The sequence below is a fragment of the Pangasianodon hypophthalmus genome, chromosome 9 (assembly GCF_027358585.1).
Source record: "Pangasianodon hypophthalmus isolate fPanHyp1 chromosome 9, fPanHyp1.pri, whole genome shotgun sequence".
Classification (NCBI taxonomy): domain Eukaryota; kingdom Metazoa; phylum Chordata; class Actinopteri; order Siluriformes; family Pangasiidae; genus Pangasianodon; species Pangasianodon hypophthalmus.
This window is the reverse complement of record NC_069718.1, coordinates 16,366,118-16,382,688: the sequence shown is the minus strand read 5'-3', so window position 1 is coordinate 16,382,688 and position 16,571 is coordinate 16,366,118. Positions and strand designations below refer to the sequence as shown.

The 16,571-nt window shown below is 40.5% G+C and overlaps 1 protein-coding gene across 8 annotated transcripts in view; it reads left to right on the top strand.

Annotated features, from left to right (window-relative positions):
- Window positions 1–15,022, top strand: part of kif21a (kinesin family member 21A) — a 43,821-nt gene extending 28,799 nt beyond the window's left edge. For 5 of the 8 annotated variants that reach the window (XM_026919176.3, XM_026919174.3, XM_026919180.3 and 2 more), the window contains 15 exons: window positions 28–222; window positions 318–419; window positions 1,045–1,210; window positions 1,726–1,746; window positions 2,349–2,406; window positions 2,549–2,603; window positions 3,447–3,649; window positions 4,735–4,863; window positions 6,850–6,986; window positions 7,812–7,986; window positions 8,815–8,979; window positions 9,152–9,269; window positions 9,865–10,035; window positions 10,262–10,461; window positions 12,486–15,022. In XM_026919176.3, the coding sequence (XP_026774977.3) occupies window positions 28–222; window positions 318–419; window positions 1,045–1,210; window positions 1,726–1,746; window positions 2,349–2,406; window positions 2,549–2,603; window positions 3,447–3,649; window positions 4,735–4,863; window positions 6,850–6,986; window positions 7,812–7,986; window positions 8,815–8,979; window positions 9,152–9,269; window positions 9,865–10,035; window positions 10,262–10,461; window positions 12,486–12,573 (1,983 nt within the window). In that variant the 3' untranslated portion in view covers window positions 12,574–15,022. The remainder of the gene's footprint in view (window positions 1–27; window positions 223–317; window positions 420–1,044; window positions 1,211–1,725; window positions 1,747–2,348; window positions 2,407–2,548; window positions 2,604–3,446; window positions 3,650–4,734; window positions 4,864–6,849; window positions 6,987–7,811; window positions 7,987–8,814; window positions 8,980–9,151; window positions 9,270–9,864; window positions 10,036–10,261; window positions 10,462–12,485) is intronic. The other 3 variants (XM_026919177.3, XM_026919178.3, XM_026919182.3) reach the window with 3 other exon arrangements.
- The last annotated feature ends 1,549 nt before the right edge of the window (window positions 15,023–16,571 follow it).

The window sequence follows — 16,571 nt, the reverse complement described above, 5'->3', positions numbered from 1 at the left end:
AAGCATCCACTCTCATTGTACCCATAGCAACGGGAGGATCTGACACGGCGGAGAGATAAGCTTAGCAGGAAGAAGGAGAAGATTGCTGCTGAGGGCCCTGAAGCTGAAAAAGCTGTACAGTCTCTGAACGAGGAATTGGAGTCCCTGTTGGCCAACATCGACTACATCAACGACAGCATTGCTGACTGCCAGGCCAACATCATGCAGATGGAGGAGGCGAAGGTGTGTTACATCATTACAAAGAAGTCTTGTACATTTGAGATCAATTAGACAAATGATTCCACTAGGAAAGAGCATTTGTGTGTTTGTGTGTGTAGGAGGAGGGTGAGACGATGGATGTTTCAGCTGTGATCAGCTCCTGCACCCTTTCAGAGGCCCGTTTCCTCTTGGATCATTTCATGTCCATGGCTATCAATAAGGTACCAATCAGTGTTACTGAAAGACATTTTGGTAAGCAGCAGGAAATGCATCAACATTCACCCTGTTTTTGGGAGATGATAAAACCATGTTTGGCTTGGAAAGCAAAACTGACCTTGCTGTTTGGGTGGAATATCATGGATATCTGTAAGCCCATGTATATAGAAGAGGTCAGTTAGTGCCTAACTATGACAGTGTATGAGCCTTCTCAGGTTGGTAGCGGTTGTGCAATGGCGAGACAGTGAGAAATGACGATGATCAGATTGGAAGAAATGGGAAATCCTTCCCAGGCTAACACATGATTACATCAGTGTGTGTTCTATCAAAGGGTAAACTTTGGTGAAGTTTGAGTGGAATATTTACACATAAGGTTGTTTTGGTGCCTGGTATCTATCTGTGCATTGCTCTCACTGAAATCACTGGCAAGTTTCTGACAGGTAGCAAAATGTCCCTGTGACCACAGCCTTACAGTTGACCCTGTGACCCTTCAGGTTATTTGCATTGTTATAAGTAAACCTCCCACCTTCACATGGTTGTATATTCTTCTACTTCTTTCCTTCCAGTGTTTAAGACAAAGTGACAGATTACACATTCAAATGAAGTCTATGTCTGTATCCACTGTCTCAGGGGCTACAGGCAGCCCAGAAGGAGTCTCAGATCAAGGTGATGGAGGGCCGGCTCAAGCAGACTGAGATCAACAGCGCCACTCAGAATCAGCTGCTATTCCACATGCTGAAGGAGAAGGCTGAGTTTAATCCAGAGCTGGATGCACTGCTTGGGAACGCTCTGCAAGGTGAGTCTCTCTGCTGATAAATCTCAGAGAGATCCCTCAGCTGCTCTGCCCAGCCCTGTGACTACTCATACAACACCTTCTTGATATATATGTCTAAACTCATTTAAATATATAAATGAAATTCTGGTGTGTATTCCTTTATGACTTGATGGCTGTGTTGCACTCACATTTTAAAGCTTTGAATTAGATGTTTGCCAATACATTATGAAATATTACTTTCAGCAGGGCTGGCCAGATCCGCACACTGCATGACCTGACCACAAATGTTCTGATTATACTCCTGAATAGATGCTGAATTAAAAATGCTCAAAAAATTATCTATGATTTTTAAAATGTGACATTTGTTAGTGTTTGATGGCATCTCTTCAGCAGCATTAGTCGCTGTGCTTTTTTTTTTTTGTGTGTGTGTGTGTTGGATTGGATTTGGTTATGTTTGTTTGTTACAACTGGGGGAATGTGTTTTTGATTTGTGGTTTGCCTTTTTTCTGTTCCCCCTATTGCCTGAATTGAAACAGAGCTAGGTAACATGCCTGTGGGTAAGTACCGGATACCATCCTCCCTGTACCACGTTCTGAGAGCATGGGTCTCCTATGTAAAACTAACCACAGACTAGCAGTTTCATCTGCAGGTGCATGAGGCGTACTGCTGTGAGGCTTAACTTCATCCCTCCACCCCTCCTTTCCTCCCTTCTCCATGCCAGTGGCTCTTACATGTGCTTCAACCACACAATTATTCACACATTAACCATTAGTATAAGCTAAAAGCCCAGGCCCATGACAGGTTCAAGAGGAACCTTCCATATTAGCTGATTCACACTGGTGAACACCTAATGCTTTTTATGCTCCTCGTGACAATTAGTCCTGAAATTCCTTGCTCTGTAACTCGTTCCAGCTGGACAGTATGGATCCATGTTTCAAAGCTGAACAACAAGCATGGCGACACTGAGCTCATATTATCCTCATTTGCTTTCTCTGTGATATCAATAGACAGCTCAACTAAGATTTATTTAACAATTTTCTTAACTCGAGATGAGGGTGACTGTTGCATCCACTGAAATACAGTAAAACATCTGGAGTGGCCTCTGGAGTACACAGATGTGTGTACATTTTGACCACCATTTTGTTTTTTTCCTGTTCAGAGAATGAAGATGACAGTAGCAGTGATGAATCAACACAGAGTCCTGCAGCAGATGGAAAGTAAGTCAACAATCAGGATTTAGTCATTTTGTTTTAATATACAACTGCATTAAAAATGTCTCAGCCTGTTTTTGTGGTGTTTTTGTGTAAGTCTTATGAGTTTAATGAGTGAAACAATCTCATTCACTCTGTCTTGTTGCAGCACCATGGCCACTGACCTCATGAAGCTCTGTGGTGAGACCAAGTCCAGGAGTAAGGTAAGCTTTCTGGGTGTCTGTAAATGCTTTCAGTCACCAAGGTCATTCAGTAGTCTCATAAAGGTAAAGCAAGGGGAATGGACCCCTGCCCTTTTTTTCCATCTTTTTTTTAAACATCTATAGTTTATGTGCAATTACCATGGACAATAATTTCAACGTTTCCCTACCTTCAAAGAACAGAAAAACCATTTATGTAAAAATCCCCTAAATTGGAAGTGTTAGGGGAGTTGAACTCCATCAATATACATACACAAATGTATAACAGCAGTTCAGATTTACAGCTATTACACTCTAATCATGAAGGTCTTAGGATGACACAGAGATGAAAAAACCTGCTCTTATGTAGTTTTATCCTAATTTTCCACACCGCACCAAATAGTGAAAACTGTCTAGTTACTTACACTTTCCCTGAGGTTTTGTCAAGTATGTGCACTATCAAGCAGAAACAGAGGCACTTCTGTGTCTACGTGTGTTGATACAACCACAAATTTTTCCCTTCCATCTCTAAAAAGATGACTCCTACAAATTTAGTGCTTAATTTACAAATACTTTAGACTGAAGTTTTTTTATGAAATCATAATCATAAGTGAGTTTCGAGTAAATGGGTTGTGTTCATTCATGCATTTGCTGTAATTGCATATACTTTATGCTACAGTTGTGGTAGATGGAGATTAGGTTGAAAATCACTGGAGTATTCCTTTTTTAAAAATTAAATACAATTATACTTCTCATCTCTCAGTTAATGATCTCATTTGAGTCTACGCACATAGGCTTACAATCTTTTCTGTAGTTTTGTAATAGATAACACATATTTTAAATAAAAATTCGGCTTTGTTTATACAGGCTCGCAGAAGAACCACTACACAAATGGAGTTGCTCTATGCAAACAGCTGTGAGCCTGGCCTTGACGCACCCAGTGGAGAATTCACCAGCCCTCTCCCCCCGATGGCTGAAACACCCGAAGGTGGCACAGATGAGTCTTTGAGCAGTACGCTCAGGGACTACATGCTCCCTGCTGCTGCCTTATCCTCTAGAATGGGTGGCATGTAAGTTGGGTAGCAATCTAACAATTCAGCATCTGCATGCACCAGGACTGCTGTTGCTTAGCTTTATGTTTGCCTGCAGCATTTGCCTAGCATCCATGCTTTTCCAGCACTTTTCTCATGCTTATTATCTCCATGGCATGATTTATTCCTGGAGTTCAACAGCTAAACTTTAGCAAGGCCTTGCTAATTAGCTGAAGAGTAGAATCAGGTATGAATCAAATCATTAGTCCTACAGGACTGAAACTGACAACCTGCTTCATAAGTTGAATCGCCATCATTTGCCAAGTATAGTATCCTAAAATGATACTATAGTAAAAAACCCACAAAACAAATTAAAATCAGACATTCTATAGTTGTGTGTATTATTTTTGTTTGCATCTGCCTGCAATATTTTCTGGCATTAGTAAACACATTAGTATTTTAAACTACCCTGACCAAGATATAGCAGTTACTGAAGAATGAATATAAGCAGTAAATGCGTCACACAGTGCTGCACAAGCACCAGCACCATTTACTCTTCCATGTTAATGAACATGGTCTTTCTTTGTTTTGCAAGCTTCTGATCTCAAGGAAGTGAACAAAACGTGACTTTTTTTGTTGAGTCCCACAGAGTCCCAATGCACAGCTCTACATAAATCGCACTGTGGATTGCATAAAATAACATAATTTAGTGAATAAATTGTTCCCCTGTATGTGTTAGATATGTCAGTGGCCTTGAAAATGAATTTTATTGCAGTTAAGTTTGAAACATTTTACATATAAGTTTTAAACAATTAAATATAGTTCACTTAAAAGTAGGCTACATACTACATACAGATCACAAAAGAATTTTTTGCTTAAGAGCCTATTTGCTTTATAAGGTACACATATGAATTCCTGGATCAGCACTACACCATGCACCACCTGATTCATTTATAGCCATAATACAACAATTACTGTATCTTTTTAATCAGGTAACAGGTTTGTATACTAGTTCTGTTTTGCATGCTGGCTTCCATGTCCCTTTTATGTTTTTTTATGTGCAGTGGGTGCTTGTGTTTTATTTTATGTTTCTGTCTTTACGTCATTAATGGAACTAAAACTAGAAACTCTGGCTCCAGACCTCCGTCAGGGCTGGAAAAGCGAGTGCCGGAAGCCTCACCTCTGACCCGCAGGAAGACCTATGACAAGGGACAAGCAGCAGCCGACAGGGCTAAAGCCCAAGAGATCAAACAGTAAGATCTAGCACCCTCCTAGTGACTGGAGGACTATCCTGCTCCCTCTGGCTGTGTGAACTATATTTTGTGTAAATTACCTGCCACATGTGGTGGGCCGGAGAGCAGTCCACACAGCAGAATCTCAATTTGGAACTGAACAGTTTTTCTCCCTAACCATTTTCCCTGCTTTTGAAGAAAGCATGCTGTTTTGCTGAGCCGACGTTGCCTGGTGTGAGCAGTCCTACACTGAATGTCTGACAGGCTAGTCTGAAATCAGTAAAGGGCTTATTTTCCAGACAGCAGCACATTGTGCCATGAATAGCGCAGTATGTATTTAGGCCCAATTGGTGCATGATTAGTGGCCAAAGCTATGCCCTTTATACACATGATCATGGAATTTAAATTGAGTAGCTCTGAACATTCAGTGTTCAATTTGCCCCTCAAGTCCAAAACAAATATTTACCAAACTCTGATACCTAATCCTGCAATAACACGCTGTAAACTGCACTATACCTGCTTCTCTGGAGTCGTCCAGAACAGAGATCCAGCTTGAGCTAAAGAAACCTGGCTGGAAGTGTGTGCCTTTTTATTGCCCAGGTTTTATTTCTTTAGCAATAGGAGTCAGAAGTCAGAGAGAATCTCTGAGAGTATGAGTATTCTACTTCATAGCATCAAGAATTAGACGTAGCACATAGTGTATTTGATTGTGAGTATGTCTGTGTTCCTGCTTGCTCGTTTAGCATGGAGAGCAGTGTTCAGGGCAAGCAGGATATTTTCATTCGTCTGACACCCTGGTTCATATGATCAGAAAAGCAAAGAAAATATGCAGAGGTTCCAGAGCAGTACTTTAGCTGCTTAGTATATAAATAAAAATAAGAGTCAAAGTGCTCCTGAGTGGCACAACAGAAAAGCTTTCGCCTTGTTTTGGGAGATCGTGAGTTCAAATCCCAATGATGCCACAGCTGTCCGTGGTCAGGAGCCCAAGAGAGCTAAACTGACCCTGCTCTGAGTGGGAGGGGTGGTGTACTCTCTCTCCCCTGTCAGTCATAGCAACATACCAACCAATTGTGGTCATCTGTGAGGTCATGTATGGAAGAGGAAGAGGGAGGTTAGCTCTGAATGTGTTCAGCTGCCCTGTGATGAGCAATAGTTTGAAAAGTTGTGGTGGCTGGGGGGAAGCATGTATTACCCTTAGTTGGTAGCTGTTGTATGATAGGGGAAAGCTGTTGGGAAGGAATTTCGAGAAAACGGGGGAAAAAAAATCTGAATCATGGAGTGTAAATGTGAGGTACGCTAATTTGTTTATTGTCATTGACATTACCAAAAAATAACATTGGGCAAATATACAATATATGGAAATAACACAAGAGCACAAATATCTGTATATACAAGTCACAAGGTTAAACATGCAACACATTTCACTGTATATACATTAATGTGCTTTTATGCATATATTAACAATAATCTCATATTTTAGGGACACACAGCATTACAATGGAAATATTCTTTTATATTTCAAAATTGAAAATATGCTTAAGATTATCCAGTATCTATCTCACACACTTGTTCATGTTATGTCCTTCTTGGGAGGAATCCATATAGGACCCACAGAGCAATAAAGTGGTTCTTCAAGTGTTTGTTCTGCCTTTTTAAAATTAGCAAAGGGTCTTTCTGGACCTGAGACACAGAAGTTGGCTCTATTTCATGAGATGAAGGTCTGGTTTTAGTCATATCTTACTGTGAATTTGTCCATTTTTGATTTATTTTCTTTTGCATTTTTGATTTGTTTTCTTTATGTTGCAGCATGCGGCTGAAATGCTGAACAGTGGTGCATGTATATCCATGCATGCTCTGTTATAGTGTTATCCTTACAGATCACTATATTTAATTGATGGCTGCTGTTTGCGTGGAGAAACGCATGCAAAATTATTCGCTTGCTGTGTATGAAATCAGCTTTGCTTCATCTGCACTCGGTCTGACAGTTTGTATGTGTGTGTTTCTCAGAGGAGTGATAAACCCAGTACCTGCGCTGAAGAGCAATCGCGGGGGTACTCTGCAGTGTGTGCATGTGGCTGAGGGCCACAGCAAAGCCGTGCTGTGTGTCGACTCCACTGATGACCTCCTCTTTACTGGATCTAAAGGTTTGACTGTCTGGCTTCGGTCCTGATGGCTGACTTTCAGACCACCTCTGATTATCCTTCTAGTCAACTCCGTATTATTGAAAAACTTTCAGAATATTCTCCTGTCTCAGACTCAGAGTTTATTGCTCTATGTAGCTTCTAAGTTTAATATGACCAAATTACAAACTTTGCGCTCTTCCGCAATGATTATTTTAAATAGTAGTAATTTTATATTTTACTTTTCACATCTTTATTCTTGGAGTACATTGAAGGAGATCCTTAATTTGTAGTGTGGCCGAGTATAACAAAAATCAGATAAAACCAAGGTATTTGCATAATAGTAAGCAGACTTGCTAAAATAAAAATACAAAATATAATACAAAAAAGTACAACAAAACTAAAGAATCAGTAAAACAATTAATTAAACAATCAGCTAAAACATTTTTGAATAAAAAGTCATTATAAATGTAATTCGTTTACAACCACTTTTTTATTCAAAAATGTTTTAGCTGATTGTTTAATTAATTGTTTTATTGATTCTTTTTGTTTTGTTGTACTTTTTGGTATTATATACAAGTGTGGGGCAAAAATAAAAACATAAATGGGGCACAAATAAAGTTAAGTAAATGAGCAAAAATAAAGAAAATAATTAAAATAACTAAACAGTCAATTAACTAGAAAAAAGAGAAATGTTGAGCTGTTTTTACACTTTAAATGATATTGTTTAATGGCCTTTAAGCAGTGTTTTAAAAGGCAAGTTACACATGTTCACTGAAACCCACCTTTGGGCTGTTGTCATGTTTTTGTCATATTTCTCTAATCAGTGCAGTCTGTTCTCCCCCTCAGACCGTACGTGTAAGGTGTGGAATCTGGTGACTGGGCAGGAAATCATGTCTCTGGGTGGCCATCCCAACAACGTGGTGTCAGTACGCTACAGCTCCAGCTTAGTCTTCACCGTCTCCACTTCCTACATCAAAGTGTGGGACATCCGTGACTCGGCAAAGTGCATCCGCACCCTCACGTGAGTTCTCTTAAGCCCTGCGGCACATACTGTAATGCAACAGCCACGACAGAGAGTAAATAGAGTGTGAATCCAAAATAAACAAAGTCCAATACAGAAATCCAAATCCAACAAGGCTCAAGGAGAAACACAGATCAAGGCTTACTGACTGAATCATCAAGAATTTGCAGTGAAATTGTGGTACAGTTTAAATGCAGTAAACAAGGCACACAGGAACATTACCAGCACTGCTTAGTACTCAGGAGACTGCAACCTCTGGTGGATGGGTGGCACTATTTGGCAAGTAAATCTGAATGCTTAAACTGTCAAACATTCTATTAAATCCACTCTAAACTTTATCAAACTGTTTTTAAATTCTCTTCTGCAAATTATTTTTGAATGCACAGGCACTACAAAAATTCATTCCAAAAATTGTCCCTACTGCTTTTTTTTTAAAGAAACAATGAAAAGCTAAAGAAAATCTCACTGAGTTATATTGGTACTATACTAGTACTATAATTTAATGGCAATGTAAATTATATCATATGTCATTATGTAGAGGTGATAATAATAATGTAACACAAACTGACAAACTGTGCCAGAAAGAATATGTGTATTTATGATTTGTTATTTATACACATCTGATAAATTCCAGGGGGTATGAATACTTTGGTAATCCAATGTATGTTATGGTCTTCAACAAGGGTAACTCTTAAATCTGATGATTTACAGGTCTTAGACAAGAATTCATGTTCTCAGCCTAAGTGCTGAGTGCTATTGGGACGACCTGCTCCGAATAAAGCAGGCCATCTTTATGGAAATGATAATGCGTCTTCTTTTCTTTCTCAGATCCTCTGGTCAGGTGAGCACAGGCGATGCGTGTGCAGCTAACACCAGCCGCACAGTGACTACAGCTGCTGGAGAAAACCAGATCAACCAGATTGCCCTCAACCCTACAGGCACAGTGCTGTACGTGGCAGCTGGCAACTCCGTCCGCATGTGGGACCTCAGAAGGTACATGCTCACAGATTATGAAGCCTAGACATACTACAGCTGCTTATGTTATTATATGTTTGCATTAAAAAAAAAACCTTGACATAATATGCCCTTATACTGAATGTCTTAATATTGTCTCAAGCTGGTGACAGGAATGTAATAAAATTTCTTTCTCTCTTGCTATCTTAAGATTTGTCTCAACAGGAAAACTTACAGGTCATCTAGGCCCAGTCATGTGTTTGACTGTGGATCACTCTGGCAACGGCCAAGATCTGGTCATCACCGGCTCCAAGGATCATTACATCAAGGTGTGTGTCTTGCCAGGCTAGGTGTTGTTTTAAACTACCTGGTAAACTTTTTAATACACCTACTGATCTATTAGGAAACTGTCTGTTCATCCGAATTGACTATATACAACTTTGATGAATAAAGGCCATTGTATAAGAGTTCTGTACTGCGATTATGTTATGCCCAATACAGAGAGAATACAGTATATAGTGAATAGGAAGTCATTTAAAATTTGGCTGAAGTGTGTATTAGAGAGGCAACTAAAAATTAACTAAAAATTGTTTAGTTTATGATTTTATCAAGATATATCATAAAATGCTTCCTCATAAAATCGCACAGTTCACCTTGTATGATATGAATGTATTGTATAGCACTGCTGCTGAAGCTTGCTCTGTCTGTGGCTGTGAAAAATTACAGGCTACTTAATATTACATTTTTTCTGATATAAAAGCCTTCAACATCCTGTTGCAGAGTTTAAAGTTATTTGATAACCTTGATTGTTCATCAGAGTGATCTAGTCATTTTTTTTAACTTGCCTAAATCAATGGACAGGTTTTTCAAGAGTGAATTGTAAAAAATGACACATTTTTCCCCATCCCTGTTGTGTATTTGTAGATGTTTGATGTAACAGAAGGAGCTCTAGGCAGCATCAGCCCTACGCATAACTTCGAGCCTCCACACTATGATGGGATCGAGTCGGTGGTGGTGCAGGGAGACTGTCTGTTCAGTGGCTCCAGAGACAATGGAATCAAAAAATGGGATCTGGCTCGCAAAGACCTACTGCAGGTAAGCTCAAAAAGCCGACTGCTGAAGCCTAGAGAGAAGATTATTGTTCAGTCATACAATAAGTGAATTCTGTCAAGGCTGCAGTGCTGCCAGTAAATTATAAAGCTAAATCAGCTGAGAGTGAAAGGGAGTGTGTTTTGAGAGTGCTTCCTTCGTATTAGTGCATGTATTGGATTGGAAAAGTGAAGTATGTGTGTATGTATGTGTGTGTGCTGTGTTTGAGCAGCAAGTCCCTAACGCTCATCGGGACTGGGTGTGTGCGCTGGGCGTCGTGCCAGGTTCTCCTGCCCTGCTGAGCGGCTGTAGAGGAGGAGTGTTGAAGCTCTGGCACACAGACACACTGAGCGCGCTGGGGGAACTCCGGGGACACGAGAGCCCTATCAACAGCATTTCCACTAACAGCAGCTTATTGTTTACTGCGTCTGAGTGAGTAACCAGCATGTACACACACGCGCACACGCACACGCACACGCACACTATAGCTGTCAGAATGAATTTCAGTGTTCAAATACTATTTACATTTTAATAATATTTATGTATTCAATAGCAAATAATCACCACTGAATGATTTATATCCAATTTTCTTGTTTTCATTAACTTATACTTTTTTATTACATGTTAATTTTTTTATAAAATAATAAAAAAAAAACAAAGTACACTATATTGCCAAAAGTATTGGGACACCCCTCCAAATCATTGAATTCAGGTGTTCCAATCACTTCCATGGCCACAGGTGTATAAAATCAAGCACCTAGGCATGCAGACTGCTTCTACAAACATTTGTGAAAGAATGGGTCGCTCTCAGGAGCTCAGTGAATTCAAGCATGGTTCCGTGACAGGTTGCCACCTGTGCAATAAGTCCATTCGTGAAATTTCCTCACTACTAAATATTCCACGGTCAACTGTTAGTGGTATTATAACAAAGTGGAAGCAATTGGGAACAACAGCAACTCAGTCACAAAGTGGTAGGCCACGTAAAATCACAGAGCGAGGTCAGTGAATGCTGAGGCGCACAGTGCGCACAAGTCACCGACTTTCTGCAGAGTCAATAGCTACAGACCTGCAAACTTCATGTGGCCTTCAGATTAGCTCAAGAACAGTGTGTAGAGATCTTCATGGAATGGGTTTCCATGGCCGAGCAGCTGCATCCAAGCTTTACATCACCAAGTGCAATGCAAAGCGTCGGATGCGGTGGTGTAAAGCACGCCACCACTGGACTCTAGAGCAGTAGAGACATGTTCTCTGGAGTGACGAATCATGCTTCTCTGTCTGGCAATCCGATGGACGAGTCTGGGTTTCGTGGTTGCCAGGAGAACGGTACTTGCCTGACTGCACTGTGCCAAGTGTAAAGTTTGGTGGAGGGGGGATTATGGTGTGGGGTTGTTTTTCAGGGGTTGGGCTTGGCCCCTTAGTTCCAGTGAAAGGAAATCTTAATGCTTCAGCATACCAAGACGTTTTGGACAATTTCATGCTCCCAACTCCCTTCCTGTTCCAATATGACTGCGCACCAGTGCACAAAGCAAGGTCCATAAAGACATGGATGAGCGAGTCTGGTGTGGAGGAACTTGACTGGTCTGCACAGAGTCCTGACCTGAACCCGATAGAACACCTTTGGGATGAATTAGAGCGGAGACTGTGAGCCAGGCCTTCTCGTCCAACATCAGTGCCTGACCTCACAAATGCGCTTCTAGAAGAAGGATAAAAAATTCCCATAAACCCACTCCTAAACCTTGTGGAAAGCCTTCCCAGAAGAGTTGAAGCTGTTATAGCTGCAAAGGGTGGGCCAACTCCATATCAAACCCTACGGATTAGGAATGAGATGTCATTAAAGTTCATGTGCATGTAAAGGCAGACGTCCCAAAACTTTTGGCAGTATAGTGCATGTAAGCAAAAAGGGATATTAAAATGTAAGTAGCTAACAAATTTAAAACAGGCATTCACTGGAGACAGTAATTTACTGTGGTTGAATTCTAAATGGATTTTTATTGGGCATATTAAACCACAACAGGAAGAACAAACAGTATATTGTGAATAAATTGTAAACAGGAAGTTATTTGAGTTTAGTCATAGTTGTATGTGAAAGTTGCTATATACAGTATATATTCTGCAAATTGAAGATGGCAGAATTTAATGTTTTTTTTACTTTGATGCTGAGTCATCTAAGAAGTGTAAAAAATATGCTGAAAGTGAATAAATAAAAACAATTTTGAAACATGAAAGCTCATAATAAAATTATAGTTACATTGCCTTCATTTTCTTTGCTTTTAAAAGTGACGCATTTCCACAGTTTATGCGAAACGAATGCATACAAATGCTCGCTCTGTCTGTGGCAGTATCCAATTAATATTCCTGTATTGAACATTTGAAGTATTGCAGTAGAATTTATATAGGACAGCTCTACAACACAATATTTTAACAAGCCTATTTTTTGTTTTGCCCTGCCTGTGCAGTGATCGGACAGTGAAGATCTGGCGTGCGAGAGGAGGTCTGGACACCACTGACATGACTGATGTTACCGATGAACCTGGCAGCAACTGACTGTCCTCTCACGTCTCATGTGGCTAACTTCTCCTTGTACTCTGCCCTCACCCACTAAAACAGGACCCCTGATGGATACCAACACAGAAGAAGAATGCCTGAATAAAAAAGTGGATGTAAACAGACTGGAATCTGCTACTTCACCACAGCCACTTTCTCTTGTGTGGTCTCTAAATGTGTCTTAATTGCGCATCAATGCTATGGAAGATAGCTAAAGCAAATCTCAGTACAAAGTAAAGCACCTTTAGACTCTGCAGCTTCTACATATTGATCCTGATTAACCACTGGGAGAACCCTGCTGCACTGGGGTTTAGTTGTATGTGAGGAGAGAAGGAACCGGACTGTCTGTAGCTGGCTTCAGTAGGCCGGTTCTCTGAGCTCATATCTGAACTCGTGCTTCTAGACCTTTGCACAAGCACTGGGCGCTTTACACACGATGCATACTGAATAGCTGTAGCTTTGCATTAAGTGGACTAACTGGAATCACCATGCCTTTAAATTTCTGTCTATATATTCGAGCCTGAAAATCATTGGTGACCGAAGTATGGAGCTCAGCTGTACTACAATCATTAACTTATTAACAAATCCAATAATAATGCATTCTGTAGATATAGAATGTTTCTCTCTCCTACTCTCTTTGTCTTAAGCCGTACTCAAGCTGGATTAGTTTTACTTGTGAAGGTACTCTAATTTATTTTCAGACTGTCCTAAACGTACTGTCAAGTTAAAATGATCTTAACTGGTAGAGAGATCGCTCTGCCAAGATGAACCTGATGATCAAGCACATTACCTTCTGTGTTTCGTCAAACATAGCTCTCCCTCAGTAACACTAGTCCTTTAGGTAATATAATAACTAAACCAGATAGAAGTGGGCTATGTTATTGTTATTGGGTGCTGTGCCTGTGGCATAATTCTGACATGGATATCTGGGATATGACATGTCAATCCTGACTCTCTATGGTAATTAGGAAAATTACACAGTTGCTTTATCCTGACCAAACAAATCCCTTAAAATTACATTACCTACTTAAATAAAACAAGTCCAGCCCACTATGCCTATTTTCTTAATCTTTCTCTCTGCTCTTGTGTTAAATGTCCTTGCTGCCTTCTTGTTAACACCTGGCTGAGGTCGTACTAGCTTTGACACCTAGATACACTTACTAGTTCCTGTACTGTGTGTATGTATGCTGATATAAGAGGAGTGCAGTGGTCTCTGTGTGCTGGTGTACATATCCACCTGCTTCTGTTTCTGTCACATTCGTTCAGGTTCATCTGTGGCATAAATACATATATAGCCTGAGTAATGTTGATGTATGTAGTTACAGTAGATAACTCCAGTACATTGTGCAATCATGTCTTAGTTTGTAGCTAACTAACAAACAGGGAAGCCCTTGGCTTATAATCAGAAACAGTAGACAGGGATTTGAGAATGCTGATTAGGAATGACTCTGCAGTATATCAGTTTAAACCTTCTCTTACTGAAGGACAGAACTGTGTGGTGGTGGTTTGAGTTATTCTGCTCACTGGATGTGTTTATGATGTCCTGGTTTTTCGCTGGGTTTGTAGCTGACTGACATGTTAGCTAAATGTCAGATGCCACATAAATTAAATGCCATCTGGCAAAATCCCACGCCAGTGTGCATGTGTTAGTTTTTGTAAGGGCAAATCTGAGGGACTGAAATTTGACCCACTGGACACTGCAAATAGCTTCTACCAAGCTGTTGTGGGCATTTGTGTGGCCCAAACCAGGGCTTTGCAGTGGAGTCGTGCCTAATCCTCGTGTGAGCTCTGCGGCGGTAAACCATTTTGTCCACTGGAGGGAGGTCTTGTACTGCTGTTCCTCTAACACTCTAGATGGTCTTTTCAAATCTAATCTAATATAGCCTTTATTCGTGTGTGAGTCTGGCTTATACTTGAAGAATCAGCCCTGTGGACACTTTTATTCTTTTGTAAGAATCTGTGTTATTCATCAGTGTGCAGGTGCTTGTCTCCTGTCTCGCTTGGCTCTCAGTAGTATCATAACGTGGCTGCACCTGGGTTCAAGACAGTGTAGTGGCTGAATAAAAAGCTAGACTGTCGTTCTGCGCCGACTGCTCGTTCTATGGCACAGTCCTCATAACAAAAGCATGAACATCATGGCGAAGGTGAAATTTATCACCTCAATGCACTTGTGAGAACTTTATTCTCTTTGAAGATATTTTTCATTCCTGTCTGAATGGCAATGTCAAAATGCATCTGACCCATCAACATGGTTTAACTCATCTGTGTAAGTGAATTATTTATGACGAAAGTATAAATGGCATTTTCTCTGGTAGAAGTTGCTCCATGCTGTCAAAGTTGTCTCATCTTCTCTGCATTTTTTTTATCTTCTGTGCATTCTTGTCATTTTGGCTCGTGCTACTCTTAAGTTTGCTTTGCAGTTCTGAATAAAAGATGACAAAACTAATAATGCATCGGTCTGTTCCATTAAATCCACAGCATTGGTATGCAAAGAATCTTTCTACTGTAAAACTTGGCAAGCTGTTCTTGCCTCTGGGTGACCACAGGCATCTCCCTGTTGTCATTCATTAAGACTCATAAGCATGCATGTGAGCTATTAGGAACCGTCAATTCGTTAGTGAATGATTTTTTAGGCAAATGATCAAATTCTTTTTTGTCTGATTACTCTCAGTTGGAGTTTTTGCGTAACATTTCAATAAACTGCCAGTGAATCCTTCATTAACATTTAGATTGCGTTTGCCATGCTAATCCAGGATCTGATTGCAACTGAGCAGAAATCACAAAGCTTAACTCTGCTCATAACCCATGGATACCAAGAAGCCATCAGTGGCTTTGTGCAGTGCAGATGACATCACCTGATGTCCATGTGAGGGTTCAAGAAATGCTTTTCCTCAATGGTGACTACCAGGGGCATGTGTGTTAACATTTTAAAACGTGTTAAGTTAAATATAGAATGTGGCCTCAGTATGTCATCAGACTTGCATGAGGGGAAAAAAGCACTTATGCATAGCAGGGTCAGAGGCCAAATCTCTCTCTCTCTCTCTGTCTTCCTGGCAGATGACTCATGCATCTTCTCATCTCTCTCATATATCCCTGTATATTTTAATTTATCTAGGCCTTAGACATCATGAGCAGAACAATTTGGTTTAAAAATTAAATTAAAAATCAGAAATGTCTAGGAATGCTACTTTACTGCAGGCTAACCTGGGTACATATAAACACATCATATGATTGCTTTGTGGGTATCCAATTTGTGAGTGTAGTCTATTTGTTGTACACCTTGTCAGCCCCTCTCTACTCTGACCTTCAGTGAACAGGAACCTCCATATGACCACCACTGACCAGTTGGGCTGGTGGACTCACCACAGCACTCACACTGACAGTGGTGTCTTAGTGTTATTTTCTGTTGTTGTTCTTGTTGTTTTAATGTCACTGCTGGGTTGAGAAACTGTCAAAGGCAACCAAACATATCTAACCAGCAAAAGTGCTGTGGTCCAATAGCTGACAATAGCTGATAAAGGGAGGGTGAAACACACTAGATCTATAACTGTAACCCTGTAAGATGTGCGTTAACAGGCTAATTGGACCTTAAGGACCACTGATGCTGAAAAGTTTTACTCTTAAAATACATAAAGGTGCAGTACATGCACCTTCCCAGGTACATACACTATATGGCCAAAAGTTTGTGGACAGCTGACCATCACACCCATATGTGGGTCTTCCCCAAACTATTGCCACAAAGTTGGAAGCACACAATTATATAGAATGTCTCTGTACGCTGTTGCATTACAATTTTACCTTCACTGGAACTAAGAGGCCCAAACCTGTTCCAGCATGAGAATGCCCCTGTGCACAAACCGAGCTCCATGAAGACATTGCTTGCCAAGGTTGGTGTGGAGGAACTCCAGTGGCCTGTACAGAGCCTTTACCTCAACCCCACTGAACACCTTTGGGATGAGTTGGAATGCTGAACGTGCCCCAGGCCTTCTCACCTGACA